The 17859-nt window shown below is 52.2% G+C and overlaps 3 protein-coding genes across 3 annotated transcripts in view; 2 read left to right on the top strand and 1 right to left on the bottom strand.

The window, feature by feature from the left end:
- Nucleotides 1–522: 522 nt before the first annotated feature.
- LOC121062526 (olfactory receptor 14C36-like) lies at nucleotides 523–2617 on the bottom strand. Its single transcript, XM_040542575.1, has 2 exons — nucleotides 1752–2617; nucleotides 523–603 (listed from the first exon to the last, which is right to left on the bottom strand). Exons 1-2 carry the CDS (start codon nucleotides 2595–2597, stop codon nucleotides 523–525), a joined length of 927 nt encoding a protein of 308 aa, XP_040398509.1. The 5' UTR covers nucleotides 2598–2617.
- Nucleotides 2618–10961: 8344 nt separating this feature from the next.
- Nucleotides 10962–13227, top strand: LOC121062525 (olfactory receptor 14C36-like). The gene is made up of 2 exons (XM_040542574.1): nucleotides 10962–11878; nucleotides 13170–13227. Exons 1-2 carry the CDS (start codon nucleotides 10962–10964, stop codon nucleotides 13225–13227), a joined length of 975 nt encoding a protein of 324 aa, XP_040398508.1.
- Nucleotides 13228–16769: 3542 nt separating this feature from the next.
- Nucleotides 16770–17859, top strand: part of LOC121062524 (olfactory receptor 14C36-like) — a 2216-nt gene continuing 1126 nt past the window's right edge. Inside the window, exon 1 of the mRNA XM_040542573.1 lies at nucleotides 16770–17612. Within this exon, the coding sequence (XP_040398507.1) occupies nucleotides 16770–17612 (843 nt within the window). The remainder of the gene's footprint in view (nucleotides 17613–17859) is intronic.

Genomic DNA, 17859 nt, shown 5'->3' with positions numbered 1-17859 from the left:
TTGTGGGTGTCAGGTTTGCCTAAGAGATCTCTGAGCTGATCCTCTTCAACCAAGGGAAAGTCCTCGTTTCTCCAGAGTTCCTCCCTTGTCTCTAAGGTTAGAGATTCTGGAGGGCTGGTCTTAGCAGTGAAGGCTGAAGCAAAGGAGGCATTCAGTAATTCTGCCTTCCTTTTGTCCTTTGTCACCAGGGCACCCACCTCATTAAGCAGTGGGCCCACATTTTCCTTTGTCTTCCTTCTGCACCTGATGTGTTTGAAACAGCCCTTTTTGTTGTCCTTGACACCCCTTGCAAGATTTAACTCCAAATGGGCCTTGGACTGCCCTGTCGCTTCCCTGCATCCTCGGACAATGTCCCTATATTTTTCCCAAGTAGCTTGTCCCCTTTTCCACATTATGTATGCTTCCTTCTTCCATTTCAGTCACTCCAGGATCTCCTTGATCATCCAAGCAGGTCTCCTGCCCCCTTTGCCTGACTTTTTGCTCACAGGAATACACAGCTTGGAGGAGTTGGAGGTCAGCGCGCTATTGCTGCCGGTGCACCGTCGTGGCAGCCATCGGCACTTGCTCTGCTTCGGCTCTCAGCAACCCCACAACAGAAGGGTCCTGTGCGAGACCAGGCAAGGTAGACAACTATTTGACGTTCTCTCTATTCAAGGCAGTTACGCCAACAGCCCTCTGGTACCCTTTTGCTTAGTTGTTTACCCTTGGAAAAAGCCAGAAACACAGTCTGGAGGCATGTCGTTAGGGTTACCCAATGACGTTCACGTTACTCAAGAGCTATCATGATTGGCCCCAAAGAAAGAAGGGGAAGGTGCCCCGCCTTGTGCCCTCCACCAAGTGGATTCATGAGTGTCGTACCAGTAGCACCTCACATAGTATTCATTGGTGCAGATTTAGGGAAAGCATCACAAGCCAATATTTGCTTTCCTAGTGGTAACTTAGTAGTTTCTTGCAACATGTAGTTGTTTTACAGGTAGGGATTTGTAGCAATTTGTAATAAAGACGTTCATGAAAACAGAGCAACGAGGTGTCCGTGTCCTTGTGTACTATGGAATCCTACCAACCTCCTGCTGCGATCCATGGGGGGTCTGACCCACCTAGATCCTGAGCATCGTTACTGTGATGCCCTTGGAGTGGTCCTCAGAGCTACAGGAGCAACCTCGGACCTGGGGCCTGGTGACAGCCCTCTGCTGCAGAGAACAGACCCAACCACAGGGGCTGGACCCCTTCAGATGCCCCAGTACCATGAAACTGGCTTTTTTTCTGCTCAGGTCTGCTGCTCCCTCACACACAGCCAGGCCTGTGGCTCATCTCCCTGTGGAGGAGGAGGAGGCAAAGCGCTGCTGGTGCGCGAGTAAGGGAGAAATACTCCACCTGTGGGAGGGCAGGGCTGGCGGGGAGGTGGCACAGGACAGGCACTGGCCTCTTTCTCCTATTCCCCACCCAGGGAGCCTTGAGACCGCAGGTCAGTGTCCGTACTGCCCACAGGTGCCTGCAGTCCTGTATCCTCAGGATCCATCTTCTCTCCTTCTGTACGTAACATTTTTACTTTGTTTCTCACAGTTTGGGGCCAACATTGGTGGACCTGGTACCTGGCACTGCAAGGCTGTGTCTCACACCATGATTTTTGGTGAGTTTTTCCCATTGCAGTAGCAGAGCAGCAACTACTTGCTTCTGGAAGACAACTGAAACAGCTTCTTCAGTGCATGCTTGAGCTCCTGGTTCCTCATGCTGTAGATAAGGGGGTTCACTGCTGGAGGCACCACCGAGTACAGAACTGCCACCACAAAGTCCAGGTATAGGGAGGAGATGGAGGGGGGCTTCAGGCAGGCAAACATGATAGTGCTGACAAACAGGGAGACCACAGCCAGGTGCGGGAGGCACGTGGAAAAGGCTTTGTGCAGGCCCTGCTCAGAGGGGATCTTCAGCACGGCCCTGAAGATCTGCACATAGGACACCACAATGAAAAGAAAGCAGCCAGCACCTAAACAAAAGCTAAATGCAATAAACCCAACCTCCCTGAGGTAGGCATCTGAGCAGGAGAGCTTGAGGATGTGGGGGATCTCACAGAAGAACTGGTCCACAGCATTGCCTTGGCAGAGGGGCAGGGAAAATGTAGTGGCCGTGTGCAGCACAGCATTGAGAAAGCCACTGCCCCAGGCAGCTGCTGCCATCTGGGCACAAGCTCTGCTGCCCACGAGGCTCCCGTAGTGCAGGGGCTTGCAGATGGCAATGTAGCGGTCGTAAGACATGACAGTGAGAAGGGAATACTCTGCTCCAACAAAGAAGACAGAAAAGAAGACCTGTGCAGCACATCCTTCATAGGAGATGGCCCTGGTGTCCCTGAGGGCATTGGCCATGGCTTTGGGCAGAGTGGTGGAGATGCAGCCCAGGTCGAGGAGGGCAAGGTTGAGGAGGAAGAAGTACATGGGGGTGTGGAGGCGGTGGTGGCAGGCTACGGCGGTGAGGATGAGGCTGTTGCCCAGGAGGGCAGCCAGGTAGATGCCCAGGAAGAGCCTGAAGTGCAGGAGCTGCAGCTCCCGCGTGTCTGCGAATGGCAGCAGGAGGAACTCGCTCACAGAGCTGCTGTTGGACATTTCCTGGCTTTGGTCATGGACACTGCCAAATGCCAAAAAAAAAAAAAAAAAAAAAAAAAAAAAAAAAAAAAAAAAGAGAGCATTATGTGTAAAGTCTGTGAGCAAAATTCAATAAATTCCCAAGTAAAGCAATACATTCCCTTTTTCCAAGAGGACCTCTGTCTATTTCCCTGTCTGGAGCCCTGCTCTGTGCTGGCTGAGTGTCCTGTACACAGCAGATGCCTCTGCCCAGCAGCTCCCAATGGGCCACCTCTGCTCCAGAGCAGTGGTACACAGAGGTGCCAACAGAGCCATGTGCTTGGAGGAGGGTTCCAGGGAAGGGGATCCTTCTGTTGAGTGAGGGGTGTTTGGCTGTGTGACTCCGTGTGTGTCTTCTCTATTCCCCACCCTGAGAGAGGAAATCAGCTCACAGACCACTGGTGTCTGACCGGAGAGAGCAGGGAGCATCTCCTCCTGCCTCATCCTCCGTGCACAGCACTCCCTGTCAGAATCAGGCACCAGCAGCTGCCATGCTGGGCAAGGGAGAGAAGCAGGCATGGGCAGGCAGGGCGGACCCAACGCGGTGCCGAGGCTGCGGTGTCGGTGAGGTAGAGCCTGTCCTCACACCCCTGTGCCATCTGCCCGGCACAGCCAGCAGAGGGAAAAGAGCTCTGGAGTGCAAGAAGCCTTTGGAATGTGCTCCTTGTTGTATGGTAGGAATTTGGGGGTAAGACCTCTGTGGAGCCAGGAGCTGGACTCGCTGATCCTTGTGGGTCCCTTCCAACTCGGGATATTCTATGATTCTGTGATTCTGTGCCTGCTTCCGTGGAGGAAGGTGGAGGGGGCCTGCAGCAAATGTGTCTACTTCCACTGAGATTTAGGGTTCAGACACCCCATATTCTCACCCCCCCCCCAGATTATAAATGCCATGACAGAAGCTGTGAGAGGAAGAGGAGACCAGGGGCTGCTGCAAGGAAGGCGCCTGCACTGCAGGGGATGGCAGGGAGGGAGCAGCTCCCTCTCACCGCCTGCCCATGTCCCTGCTGCCTGCAGCTGTCCCTGCCAGCAGCTCTTTCTCTGTCCCCACGTCTCCTCCCGTCCATGCTCACAGACCCCATCCCACCCGCTGTGTGCCCAGCTCTGCCCTGCAGACACCTCCCGGGGATGGGGACAGCTCTGGGGACATCTCCCTGTCTGCAGGTCCTAAAGACCAGCTCAGAAAAGCCCTGGTGCAGTGTGTAAGCAGGGAGAAGGGAAGGGATATTCTCAGGTTCCTCACTAACCTCTTTATGTCTCTGTTCAATGCAATAGGAAGCTCCATCACCTGTGCAATCCCTACAACTCAGTTAACACAGAGCCTGCCCCAGAATCAGAGCAGGAAAAGGCAGGCAGAGACTGCAGAAAGTGCCTTGTCTTTGCAGGCAGCCCCTGCCCTCCCCTTCCTCTGACCAAGGCTGCCCTGCAGCACCTTCTCCTCCACACCGCAAAAGCCACGAGAGACATCCTGGCAGCTCCTGGCCAGACAGAGATGTCCCGGACCCAGGAGCCCCTTCCAGGAACCTCCCCTGCACTGTCCTGCAGCCAGAGACTTACCCTGTGCAGGGCTGTGAAGGTTTCTCCTGCACTGAGCTCTCGTCTGCCCGCACCCTCCAGGCTGCCTGGAATCCCTTTCTGCCTGGGTGCGTGCGGCCAGAGCCCCCAGCCCTGCTGCGCTGTGCAGAGGAGCTGCTCCTGGCCAGAGCTGTCTCTCTGCACCACGGCCCTCTTGCCAGGAGCTCTCTCTGTCCCAGGAGCCCGGCCCAGCTCAGCACCAGACGCCCAGACCAAGGCATTGCAATCCCCCCTCGGGGGGCTTTGGGGAGGAGCCCACGATCCTCAGGCACTGAGAGAAAATTGAAGACATCTCTCCAGAAGTCCAAGTCAGAGGCAAGTTTCCTGCAGTGTCCCCCTGAGGGCCAGCACTGACACAGCCTCCCTTGGAGCTCGTTAGAGCAGAGCATTGGAGGCAGTGAGGACAAGGAGACAAAGGCAGTGTGAAGGTGACCCTGATGTCACTTTTCCAATCTGGATGTGTTTCACCAAGCACAAGGACCAGACCTTGTCCCCTGGCACCAAGGAAGGGAGATCTGTTCCTGTCACACACTGCTCAGGGCTCTTCCTGGGGCAGGAGGAGATGGGGATGTGCATGGCCAAGTGTAGGAGAATGGTCCGAGCCCTGCCTGGTTCATGGGTGGTGGTGAGGAGGCAATGAGGCCCTGGTGCTTTACCGATAAGCTGTCTCCTCCTAGGCCTCAGTGGCAGAGACAACAGCCAGAGCCATGGACACAAAGACCTGGGTCCTGTTGGGACTTTCAGCCTTGTCAGAGGCCTCTGTCCTCTCCACACCAGGCTGTTCAAAGGACTCCCAAACCTGCACCTCTTTCCCTGCTGGCTGCAAGCCCTTTTCTGTGTGATCTCACACCGGATCTGAGCTGAGTCTGATAACTCAGATCTTCTTGGTGGCCATGCTCCTCATAAGGCAGCTCTGTAGGAAGCTGGCCTGGTTCCTGGTGAGCAGCACCACTGCTCGTATGGCATCCCTCGTGGTGCCCAGGCCCTCCTTCTCCCTCAGCAGGGTCCCAGTCTGCCCTGATGGGTGGGGTTCCTCTTCCTCTGGTGCAGGACTGGGCTCTTCTCCTCGTAAATGTCAAGATGTTCCTTTAGGCCAAATCCTGTAGTTTCTCAAGGTTCCCCTGGACAGAAGCTCCATTCTGTCAGCTGTTAATGTCTGCACGCAGATGGCTCACCCTGATTGTGATCATCCAGGGAACTACAGGCCTGTCAGTGTGACCTCTGTGCCAGGGAAACTCATGGAGCAGATTATCTTGAGTACCATCACGCAACACTTCCAGGACAACCAGGTGATCAGGCCCAGTCAGCATGAGTTTACCAAAGCAGGCCCTGCTTGACAAGTCAGATCTCAATCTATGACAAGGTGATGTGCTCAGTGGACAAGGGAAAGGCTGTTGGCTACCTAGGCTTCAATAAGGTTTTTGAAACCACTTCCCACAGCATTCTCCTGGAGAAACTCGAGGCCTGGATGGACGTACGCTTCATTGGGTTGAAAAGTGGCTGAGTCTCCAAGTCCAAAGCGCTGTGGTGAATGGAGCCAAAGGCAACTGGAGGCCAGTCACTAGTGGTGTCCCCCAGGGCCCAGTACTGGGGCCAGTTCTCTTCAATATCTTGACAGTGGCTGGACAAGGGGATAGAGTGCACCCTCTGTAAGTTTGCAGGTGACACCAAGTTCAGAAAGAGGGTTGATCTGCTCGAGGGTAGGAGGGCTCTGCAGAGGGATCTGGATAGGCTGCACCCATGGGCTGAGGCCAACTGCATGAAGTTCAACAAGGCCAAGTGCTGGGTCCTGCTCTTGGGGAACAACAACCCCACCCATACAGGGAGAAGAGAAGCTGGACAACTGCCTGGTGATAAGGGCCCTGGGGATAGTGGTAGATAGTTAGCCGAGGATGAGCCAGCAGTGTGCTCAGGTAGCCAAGAAGGCCAACAGAATCCTGGCTTGTACCAGAAATACGGTCAGCAGGATGAGGGATATGATTGTCCCTCTGTAACTCAGACCTGGTGAGGCCAAACAACAAGTTCAGCTCTGGGGCCCCCTGTGTAAGGACACAGATCTATTAGAATGAGTCCAGAGGAGGGCCACGAGGATGACCAAGGGGCTGGAGCACCTCTCCTCTGAAGACAGGCTGAGGGAGTTGGGGTTGTTCAGCCTGGAGAAGAGAAGGCTCCGGGGAGACCTTACAGTGGCCTTCCAGTACCTAAAGGTGGCTGTAGGAAAGCTGGGGAGGGACTCTTCATCAAAGAGAGTAGCGATAGGACTAGGGGTAATGGTTTAAACTGAGAGAGGGTAGATTCAGATTAGACATTAGAAAGAAGTCCTTTCCTCAGAGGGTGGTGAGGAACAGGCTGCCCAGAGAAGTTGTGGATGCCCCATCTCTGGAGGTGTTCAAGGCCAGGTTGGATGGGGCTTTGAGCAACCTGGTCTAGTGGAAGGTGTCCCTGCCCAGGGCAGGGGAGTTGGAATTCTGTGATCTTTAAGGTCCTTTCATACCCAAACTGTTCTGTAATTCTGTAAATATGAAACACAGCACCATACCAGCTACTAGGAAGAGAAATTAAAACCATTGCAGCCAAAACTAGGACAGTATTCACTGCTTATTCCATACCATGTCTGTCATGCTCAGGTCCAGCACTTCCCAATTAATCACCACCACCTGTCTTTTCTGTCTTTTGATATGCACACAAAAAGGTCATCTCCTTAGTCTATTTGTGTCTATAATAATAATAATAAAAATATATTCTATTATTATGTTGTTGTTATTATTCTTATTATTATTTCCTTTGTCTTATGAATCTGCTTTTATATCAACCCATAAACTTTTATTTTTTATTTTTTTTCCTCCCAGTTCTCTCCTCCATTGCATTGCATGAATAGCTTTGTAGTGCTGAGCTGCCTGCCGGGTCAAACCACAGCACGTCTTGTTGGTGCCTAGCGTGGAGCACAAAGGTTGAGATGACAGATCTGACCGGAGCGTTTTAAAAGTAAGTTGTTCTAAGCATTAGATCAATTTAACAGTTGCTGATCACAATGTCGATCTTTTTGATCTGGGGTCTGTTGTGCTTGTTTTCAGAATTGTGTTGTATAGCACATTGCTAACTGTCTGTCTTCCATGTCATGCTGTTCATCATTTCTGGGGGCAGGTTTAAGGTTAGTCTTTTGCTGTATTGGATAACACTGACTTCTGATAGGATAAAATTATTGTCCCCTCAATACCTCAGGAATCACCTCTTCATTTCTTAAAAATTATTTAGAATTACGCTCTTTTATACTCTTTGGCTTTTCTCCTCGGGGAGGAAATGTATGCAGGGCGGGTGGTGATGGTGGGTGGAACTGGGATGGACAGTGGGGGATGCTTTTCACTACTTCTTCCCTCTCCCTTTCTCCTGCACCTCCCCCTTCTCCTCCAGGACAGGCATATAGCCTGTCCAAAGCCACTCCAAACATTGCAACAAGCATTGCAGGCACTCCAGCTCCTGAGGTGCACCCAAAGTTAAACCGACCCCTGTGACAGGCCCTTGAGCCACTCCAAAATCTTCAATAGGCCCTGCAGCCACTCCAACTGCTCTGAAAGGCCCTGCAGCCAGAACAACTCCTGTGATGGGCCCTGCAGCCACTCCAGCCCCTGTGATAGACCCCATGGCTGGGCCAGAGAACCAGCCTGTGCCACTATCGGTTGCCTCTTTATGCAAGAGAAAACAATGGGTGTGAAAGTCAGTTTTTCTTTAGAAGGGAAAGAAACTCCTACACAGACAAGAAAGGAGGGAGAAGAAGATAAGGCAGGTTTCTCCAAAGTTGGGCCATCATGGAAGCAGTAGGACAAAGAAGAAGAGATCAGCATCTGAGAAGCATCAGAAACCAACTGGTCCCTATCCCAGTGTTAGCTAGGAGATATGGGAAAAGATTTCAGCCATCATCTTGGTGAGCACATTGTCACCTGGCTGCCCCAGTGCTGGGAGAACAGGGCCAATAGCCTGGAATTAGAGGGCAGGGAAGCCAAGCAGCAGGATTTTGATTGACAAAGCCATTGGAAAAGGACACAAGGAACTTAATCCTGTCATGCTTGAATGAAAGGTATTCCTTCAGGAAAGATCTTGTATGTCAACCAGGAAAATGGACCAAGATGGAGAGGGGTATCCGGTACCTGAGGGAATTAGCCATGTTGGAGGTGATTGATAGTAACCTAGACAACAAACAGCTATCCAAAGATCCAGATGAAGTCAAGTGCCCACGACCCATGTGGCAGAAGTTTGTACAGAGCGCACCGTCTTCATATGCCAGCTCATTGGCAGTAATGACCTGGAAAGACCAAGAGGAACCCACATGGATCAATCGGCTAGCCAACTCTGGCATTACAAAGAAAGTCTCTCTTCCCTATGAGCCTGTGTCTCGTCTACGGAGAAACTTCCTCATGAGTTCCAACAACTACAAGAGGATACATCTTCCTCCCCACCTGCACGAACCAATAGTTCAGCTGTCAGTTGTAAGTACCCATCTGCCCAAGAAAGTTGATATAGTGGGTGCATACTACGTGCAACCCTGTGGTTTTAACTGTGTGACCATGGAAAGGCCATGAGAAAATGGGATGCAAAAATCTACCTCCATCCTAGAGGCAGGGATACATGAAGTGCAAGTGGGCAGGTTCAGGGGGACCCCTGCTTGGGGAAAGGCTGGGCATCGGTCAGTCTGTGATGAGCAATTGCATTCTGCATCACTTGCGTTATACATGTAAGAATAATAATAATAAAATGTGTTATTCTTTATTATTAGTGTTACTGTTATTCTTCTATCTTTATTTTCTGTCTTTTTAAACTGTCTATATTTCAACAAATAAGCTTTTGAGTGGTGGGTGTGAGCTAACAGCTCTGTATTGCTTCGGTGCCTGACAGGTTAAAGCACAACATGTTTGACAACAACAGCCCAACAGCACAAATCACACTTGTAAAAGTCATCTCTCCTGTGTTCAGAGAAGGGCACTCGGTGATGACTTCAGTCTGCTTCAGACACCACAGCCCAGCAGAGACCCTGCTGCCTTTGGGAGCTGTCACCCCTGAGGCCCCTGGGGACACCTCAAGGGAGCCCAATGGCACAGAGCAAGCGATGCCATGGTTGGGTGCTGTGCTGCTGAGCTGGGCCGGGCTCCTGGGACAGAGAGAGCTCCTGGCAAGAGGGCCGTGGTGCAGAGAGACAGCTCTGCCCACGAGCAGCTCCTCTGCACAGCGCAGCAGGGCTGGGGGCTCTGACCGCAGGTGGCACGGGGAGAGGAGAGAAGGAGAGAGGACTTGGAGGCAGTGAGGAGCGCAGCAACAGAGGGCAGCATGTGGCAGGACAGATCTGCAGGCTCTTGGCACCGTGAGTCTCTGGTAGCAGGGCCATGAAGGTGGGGTTGCCAGAGGGGTCTACAGCTGGCACATCCGATGGCTGATAACATCTGTCGGGATGGGTCTCTCTGTTTCTCCAGCGAGGAGTAGAAGATGCTTTAGAGAATGGCATTTATGGTTGGATGTTTCAAGAGAAAGACCAAGGCAGGGGCTACCTGAAATGCAAGCCTTTTTCTGTAGGCTGTGCTTTCTGATTCCTGCAGTGGAGGAATGCAGAACCTGGCAGGTTTCAGGGTAATGGATTGTCAGGATTGTACAGGAGACTGAGACTCCTGGAGCATTGCAGTGAGGGACCAATATGTCATCAATGAACTTCATAAAGTCCCTTCCCAAACCTCAGCCCACAGACTGCATCAACATCATCACTGTGGTCCTCTCAGGTTTTATCCTAGCTGATCTTTAGCAGCTACCAACCCTGCAAAGCCCAGTACCCTGCCTTTGGGAGGTGTCTGCAGGCTTGAGGTGAGCACAGATCGTTTGCAATGAGCAGGAGCTGCCTCCTCTGCAGGCAGAGCTGCAGCACAGGAGGGTCTGCTGAGTGTCCGTCTGTCCCTCCCTGGCCTTGCCTCCCCTGCCAGCAGCACGCTGCCATTCCTCCTGGCTTCTGCACCTGGCCGTGCTGCCGCTGGTCTTGTTCCCAGGCTGCCTGGGGATGGGGGTTTCACCTGCCCATGGAGTGAGCCGTCGGGGTGCTTGGGGGAAGGGGAGTACGAGGACAGGGTGAGGGGTCTGGAGATGGGCACTTGGAGCCTGGCTTCTTCTGCTCTCAGCAGCGTCCAGGTTTTTTCAAGATGCACTTCTGCGTGCAACTGTCCTGTAGATCAAAGAAACGCCAGCAGAGGGCAGCTGATAGCAGGACTGATGGACTTAGGGCTTTAACACTCCAAAGGACTCTGGGCTGTAAGGGTACAGTCCCTTTGTCTCTCAGGATCCACAGGGTCTTACTTGGAGTGCAGGAGAGATGCTTGGTCTTCTGACATAAAAGCAGCCTTCAGGTGTCTTGGGGAGGCTAGAATAAAAAATACAAAATAAAAAAAAAATCCGAACAGCACTCCTCAGCAGTTGGTTTGAATGTGAGCCAAACTGGGGCAAAAGTCTTTGATATTAGGAGTAAAGTAAAGCTGAGATGACACCAAATTCCTCTTTATCTCTGCCTGTAGGACAGGACTGACTCTTCCATTGCCCACAGCAAAGTCTCCTGCTCCCAGGGACACCCTAAGGCAGGACCAAGTGGAACTCAGGAAAGGGACCTGCCATATGCCTGCCTGGATGTGGAGAATCATTTGGGAAGGTTTAAATGAGAAATGGTATCAGTTTCCCTCTGCTAAGTCGGTTGTACATTCTTACTGTCTTTCTATTCTTTGAGCAGAACCCGATGCCTCTAAACGGCAGATGTCCAACAGCAGCTCCATCACTGAGTTCCTCCTGCTGGCATTCGCAGACACGCGGGAGTTGCAGCTCCTGCACTTCGGGCTCTTCCTGGGCATCTACCTGGCTGCCCTCCTGGGCAACGGCCTCATCCTCACCGCCGTAGCCTGCCACCACCGCCTCCACACCCCCATGTACTTCTTCCTCCTCAACCTCGCCCTCCTCGACCTGGGCTGCATCTCCACCACTCTGCCCAAAGCCATGGCCAATGCCCTCAGGGACACCAGGGTCATCTCCTATCAAGGGTGTGTCGCTCAGGTCTTTTTCTTTCTGTTCTTTATATCAGCAGAATATTCCCTTCTCACTGTCATGGCCTACGACCGCTACGTTGCCATCTGCAAGCCCCTGCACTACGGGAGCCTCGTGGGCAGCAGAGCTTGTGCCCAGATGGCAGCAGCTGCGTGGGGCAGTGGCTTTCTCAATGCTGTCCTGCACACGGCCACTACATTTTCCCTGCCCCTCTGCCAAGGCAATGCTGTGGACCAGTTCTTCTGTGAAATCCCCCACATCCTCAAGCTCTCCTGCTCAGATGCCTACCTCAGGGAAGTTGGGGCACTTGTGTTTAGTGTTTCTTTAGCCTTTGGTTGTTTTGTTTTCATTGTTTTCTCCTATTTGCAGATCTTCAGGGCAGTGCTGAGGATGCCCTCTTCTCAGGGCCGGCACAAAGCCTTTTCCACGTGCCTCACTCACTTGGCCGTGGTCTCCCTGTTTGTCAGCACCATCATGTTTGCCTACCTGAAGCCCCCCTCCATCTCTTCCCCATCCCTGGACCTGGTGGTGGCAGTTCTGTACTCGGTGGTGCCTCCAGCAGTGAACCCCCTCATCTACAGCATGAGGACCAAGGAGCTGAAGGATGCAGTGAGGAAATTCTTTGGATACATGCTTCAAACAAGTATTTGCATAAATGCTTCTTCAACATTAATCTCGTGCCTGTAATCCAATCAGAGCAATAAGGTTTCTGAAATAAGCTCCTAGGAGAAATTTCTTCAATTATTTTTCTTTATTACCATTTCCTAAAACATGTGATTTTGATTTAATATTTTTCTTAGTCTCCTATAATTTAATCATTTTGGTTTTGTTTTTGTTTTGACCTAATCATCTCACATACCTATAGAACTGAGCAGCCTGTGTACTTAAAGAAAATAAGGAAGCCATGAGAAATTCATTTGTCTCTGTATCCCTCTCATCCCATCTCCTGTGGAGCTGGGGGAAACCTGTGCCCTGTCTTGGACAGATAACCACAATATCTTTTGCCAAGCACCATGTTATATGCCATGGAATATCCTTTTGGTTCAAGCTGGGTCAGATCTCACATCAAGTTCCCCTCCAATCCTCTTGCCCACCCACAGCTGACTCGCTAGTGGTGCAGAGTGAGAAGCAGACAAGGCCTTGATGGTGTGCAAGGACTGCTCAGTGTCCTGGTTTTGTCTAGGATAGAGTTAATTTTCCTCCTAGTAGCTGGTAGGGTGCTATGTTTTGGATTAGGATGAGAAGAGCGCTGATAACATGCTGATGTTTTAATTGTTGCAGAGCAGTGCTTACACCAAGCCAAGGACTTTTCAGCTTCTCGCTCTGTCCTGCCAGCGGGCAGGCTGCGGGTGCAGCAGGAGCTGGGAGGGGACAGGCCCAGGACAGCTGACCCAACCTGGCCACAGGGGTATTCCATACCATCTGGCGTAATGCTGAACAATTAATATGGGGGGGCTAGCCATGGTGGGGGGGCTGGCTGCTTGGGGATAGGCTGGGCATTGGTCAGCGGGTGGTGATCAATTGCATTGTGCATCACTTGTTTGTACACAGTAGTAGTAGTAGTACTAGTATCACCATTATTATTATTTTCCTTTATTTTCTGTCCTAATAAACTGTCTTTATCTCAACTCACAGGCTTCACTTTCCCGTTTCTCTCCCCCCATCCCAGAGAGGGAGGGGGGAGGGTGAGCGAACAGCTGTGTGGTGTTTAGCTGCCGGCCAGGTTAAACCACAACACAGCCCAAAAGTGCAGATCCCAGGGAGAAGCCAAGGGTGACGTGCCACCTACAGACAGAAGGGACCTCACAGTCCCTTTCCGTGACACGTTCCTGCTGCTGCCCTATGAGCTGCAGAGACAGAAGTGACCTCACAGTCACTGCCCCAGTCACATTCCTCCTGCTGGGGCAGGACATCCTGAGGCAGAGCTGAGCTCTCTAGTCTCTTTGGGACTAGGGCTCACTGTTGTGGGTTAGAAATTTAGCAAATGTGTTGGTCTGCTTAGGGTGTCAGGTCTCTGGTTAGGTTATGGGCAAGCTTTATGGAATAGTTTTTTGTTCTACGTCTGCCTAGAAGTCTAGGTTTAATAGAGGATTTTAATGCTAGTGTTAAGGGCAGGGATTAGGGTGAGCACAAGAGTAAAGGCAAGTCTCAGTCTTCAGCGGCAAAACCAGTTGTTCTCTGGATACCCGGTACCCTGAGCTGGTGGAAGGGGATGGGGAGCATGATGTGGCCCTCACTATCTACGAGGAAATGGTTGGCGACCTGCTACAGCACTTGGATGTACGCAAGTCGATGGGGCCGGACGGGATCCACCCGAGGGTACTGAGAGAACTGGCGGAGGAGCTGGCCAAGCCGCTTTCCGTCATTTATCGGCAGTCCTGGCTATCAGGGGAGGTCCCAGTTGACTGGCGGCTAGCAAATGTGACGCCCATCTACAAGAAGGGCTGGAGGGTAGACCCGGGGAACTATAGGCCTGTTAGTTTGACCTCAGTGCCAGGGAAGCTCATGGAGCAGATTATCTTGAGTGTCAGCACACGGCACTTGAAGGGCAACCAGGTGATCAGGCCCAGTCAGCATGGGTTTATGAAAGGCAGGTCCTGCTTGACTAACCTGATCTCCTTCTATGAGAAACTGACACGCTTAGTGAATGAGGGAAAGGCTGTGGATGTGATCTACCTTGACTTCAGTAAGGCTTTTGACACTCTTTCCCACAACATTCTCCTCAAGAAACTGGCTGCTCGCAGCTTGGACTGGCGTACGCTTCGTTGGGTTAAAAACTGGCTGGATGGCCGGGCCCAAAGAGTTGTGGTGAATGGAGTCAAATCCAGTTGGAGGCCGGTCGCTAGTGGAGTCCCCCAGGGCTCAGTACTGGGGCCAGTCCTCTTTAATATCTTTATCGATGATCTGGATGAGGGGATCGAGTGCACCCTCAGTAAGTTTGCAGATGACACCAAGTTAGGTGCATGTGTCGATCTGCTCGAGGGTAGGAAGGCTCTGCAGGAGGATCTGGATAGGCTGGACCGATGGGCTGAGGTCAACTGTATGAAGTTGAACAAGGCCAAGTGCCAGGTCCTGCACCTGGGGTGCAACAACCCCAAGCAGCGCTACAGGCTGGGAGATGAGTGGTTGGAAAGCTGCCTGGCCGAGAAGGACCTGGGAATACTGGTTGATAGTCGGCTGAATATGAGCCAGCAGTGTGCTCAGGTGGCCAGAAGGCCAACAGCATCCTGGCTTGTATAAGAAGCAGCATGGCCAGCAGGTCTAGGGAGGTGATTGTCCCCCTGTACTCGGCTCTGGTGAGGCCGCACCTCGAGTACTGTGTTCAGTTTTGGGCCCCTCGCTACAAGAAGGACATGGAGGTGCTCGAGCGAGTCCAGAGAAGGGCAATGAAGCTGGTGAGGGGTCTGGAGAACAAGTCTTACGAGGAGCGGCTGAGGGAGCTGGGGTTGCTCAGCCTGGAGAAGAGGAGGCTCAGGGGAGACCTCATCGCTCTCTATAGGTACCTTAAAGGAGGCTGTAGCGAGGTAGGGGTTGGTTTATTCTCCCACGTGCCTGGTGACAGGACGAGGGGGAATGGGCTAAAGTTGCGCCAGGGGAGGTTTAGGTTGGATATTAGGAAGAACTTCTTTACTGAAAGGGTTGTTAGGCATTGGAACGGGCTGCCCAGGGAAGTGGTTGAGTCGCCACCCCTGAAGGTCTTTAAAAGACGTTTAGATGTAGTCCTTAGTGATATGGTTTAGTGGAGGTCTTGTTAGTGTTAGGGCAGAGGTTGGACTAGATGATCTTGGAGGTCTCTTCCAACCCAGACGATTCTGTGATTCTGTGATTCTGTGATTCCAGCTCCTTTTATGGGCCCTGTGTCTGGGCCAGAGAAGCAACCTGTGTCTGTATCAGTTGCTCCTATATGCAAGAAAAACAATGGATGGGAAAGTCAGTTTTTTTAGGGAGAAAATAAAATCCTACCTAGCCAAGAAAGGAGGAGAAAGAAGATGAGGCAGACCTCAGAAAAGCTGGGCCATCATGTGAGTAGGAGGACGAAGAGGAAGAGGTCCTAAGAGCATCAGTAATCACGCGATCCCTATCCCTGTGCTGCTCTGGTGCTGCGAGAAACAGGGCCCCTCCCTGGACTTAGAGGGCAGGAAAGGAGAGATGGTGGGTACACACTATGTGTCACCCTGTGGTTTTACCTGTGTGACCATGCAGAGGACATGAGAAAGTGGGATGGAAAATCTGCCTCAACCCTAGAGGCACGGGTATGTGAGTGGCAAGGAAAAACAATCCCTAAAAGGGGTTCTTCAAGAACTACTGCTCCAATTTCCAGCGGGCAGTCCTGCAGACACAGTAATGAATACTATGGGTCTGTGAGCATGGACAGGGAGGAGACGTGGGGACACAGAAGCGGCTCCCAGCAGGGACACAGGCAGGCAGCAGGGACATGGGCAGGCGGTGAGAGGGAGCTGCTGCCAGAAATGCTGTGCGAGGGAGGGCTCAGGCACCTCCCTGCTAGCCCCTGCAGGGCAGGCGCCTTCCCTGGGACACCCCCTGCTCTCCTCTCCCACCAGCACAGCCTCTGCCCTCAAGCCCCCGCTGTCCCCAGCAGGAGCTGCCTCCTCTGCAGGCAGAGCTGCAGCACAGGAGGGTCTGCTGAGTGTCCGTCTGTCCCTCCCTGGCCTTGCCTCCCCTGGCAGCAGCACGCTGCCATTCCTCCTGGCTTCTGCACCTGGCCGTGCTGCTGCTGGTCTTGTTCCCAGGCTGCCTGGGGATGGGGGTTTCACCTGCCCATGGAGTGAGCCGTCGGGGTGCTTGGGGGAAGGGGAGTACGGGGACAGGGTGAGGGGTCTGGAGATGGGCACTTGGAGCCTGGATTCCTCTACTCCCAGCAGTGTCCAGGTTCTTCTCAGGAGAACCTCTGAAGGCAATTGTCCTGTAGCTCAAAGAGATGCCAGCACAGCTGAGACCAGCACTGATGGACAGACTGGCTGTCGTCTCTGTGGAACGCTCTGCACTAAAGGGACAGTCTCTTTGCCTCTGAGGATCCACAAGGTTTTACTTGGAGTGCAGCAGAACGCCCAGGATTTTTGCCTTAGAAACACTCCTCAGGTGTGGTGGGGCAGCTAGAACCAAAAATACAAAACAAATAATTAAATAACTAAATCTCCACACCTCTGCTCTGCAGTTGGGTGAACTGGGAGCGAAACTGGGGAAATCTCTTTGATATCAGCAGTAAAGTGAATCTGAGACTACCCCATGTTCCTACCATGTTACTACCATGTTACTACCATGCTCCTACCTCTGGCTGTAGTGCAGGACTGATTCCTCCATTGCCCACAGATGAGTCCCCTGCTCCCAGAGACACTCTCAGGCAGAATCAAGGAAAGAGACCTTCAAAATATGTGCCTGGAAATGGGCAATTTTTGGTGATTTTAAGTGAGAAAATGGAAAGAGTTTTCCTCTGATATGCCTGTGGTACGTTATCACTGCCTTTCTCCTCCTTGTACAGGACCTCATGACCAGAAAGAGCAGATGTCCAACAGCAGCTCCATCACTGAGTTCCTCCTGCTGGCATTCGCAGGCACGCGGGAGCTGCAGCTCCTGCACTTCGCGCTCTTCCTGGGCATCTACCTGGCTGCCCTCCTGGGCAACAGCCTCATCCTCACCGCCGTAGCCTGCCACCACCGCCTCCACACCCCCATGTACTTCTTCCTCCTCAACCTCGCCCTCCTTGACCTGGGATCCATCTCCACCACTCTGCCCAAAGCCATGGCCAATGCCCTCTGGGACACCAGGGCCATCTCCTATCAAGGGTGTGCTGCACAGGTCTTTCTGTTTGTCTTCTTGATTGTGTCAGAATTTTATGTTCTCACTGTCATGTCCTACGACCGCTACGTTGCCATCTGCAAGCCCCTGCACTACGGGAGCCTCGTGGGCAGCAGAGCTTGTGCCCAGATGGCAGCAGCTGCCTGGGGCAGTGGCTTTCTCAATGCTGTCCTGCACACGGCCACTACATTTTCCCTGCCCCTCTGCCAAGGCAATGCTGTGGACCAGTTCTTCTGTGAAATCCCCCACATCCTCAGGCTCTCCTGCTCAGATGTCTACCTCAGGGAAGTTGGGCTTACTGCAATCAGCTTCTGTTTAGGTGTTGGTTGTTTCCTTTTCATTGTGGTGTCCTATGTGCTGATCTTCAGGGCGGTGCTGAGGATGCCCTCTGAGCAGGGCCTGCACAAAGCCTTTTCCACGTGCCTCCCTCACCTGGCCGTGGTCTCCCTGTTTGTCAGCACTGTCCTGTTTGCCTACCTGAAGCCCCCCTCCATCTCTTCCCCATCCCTGGACCCGGTGGTGTCAGTTCTGTACTCGGTGGTGCCTCCAGCACTGAACCCCCTCATCTACAGCATGAGGAACAAGAAGCTCAAAGATGCAGTGAGGAAAATATTTCTATACATGCTTCTTCATCATCAGTAATGACTTCATTATTTTGAATATTACAATATCATTTTTGTCATTAAACTTATTATCAAAATGTAATATTAGAAATAATCCTAGTAGGACTACCTGTTTATCTGGGAAACTTAGAGAATGATTTCCTTAAGTATATTTTTATTAATATTTTAACAAC

Source organism: Cygnus olor, chromosome 31, assembly GCF_009769625.2.
Source record: "Cygnus olor isolate bCygOlo1 chromosome 31, bCygOlo1.pri.v2, whole genome shotgun sequence".
NCBI classification, from domain to species: Eukaryota; Metazoa; Chordata; class Aves; order Anseriformes; family Anatidae; genus Cygnus; species Cygnus olor.
Note: the sequence above shows the minus strand (reverse complement) of the source record. Positions and strands in the feature narration are given on the sequence as shown.

Bases quoted from the DNA above. Each gene is read 5' to 3' on its own strand.
- LOC121062526 (XM_040542575.1), bottom strand. From the start codon at position 2,597: ATGTCCAACAGCAGCTCTGTGAGCGAGTTCCTCCTGCTGCCATTCGCA. The intron at 604-1,751 runs GTGAACCCCCTT...GGTCTCGCACAG, and splicing joins ACTCGGTGGTGCCTCCAGCA to GACCCTTCTGTTGTGGGGTT.
- LOC121062525 (XM_040542574.1), top strand. From the start codon at position 10,962: ATGTCCAACAGCAGCTCCATCACTGAGTTCCTCCTGCTGGCATTCGCA. The intron at 11,879-13,169 runs GCTTCAAACAAG...ATCCTGAGGCAG, and splicing joins AGGAAATTCTTTGGATACAT to AGCTGAGCTCTCTAGTCTCT.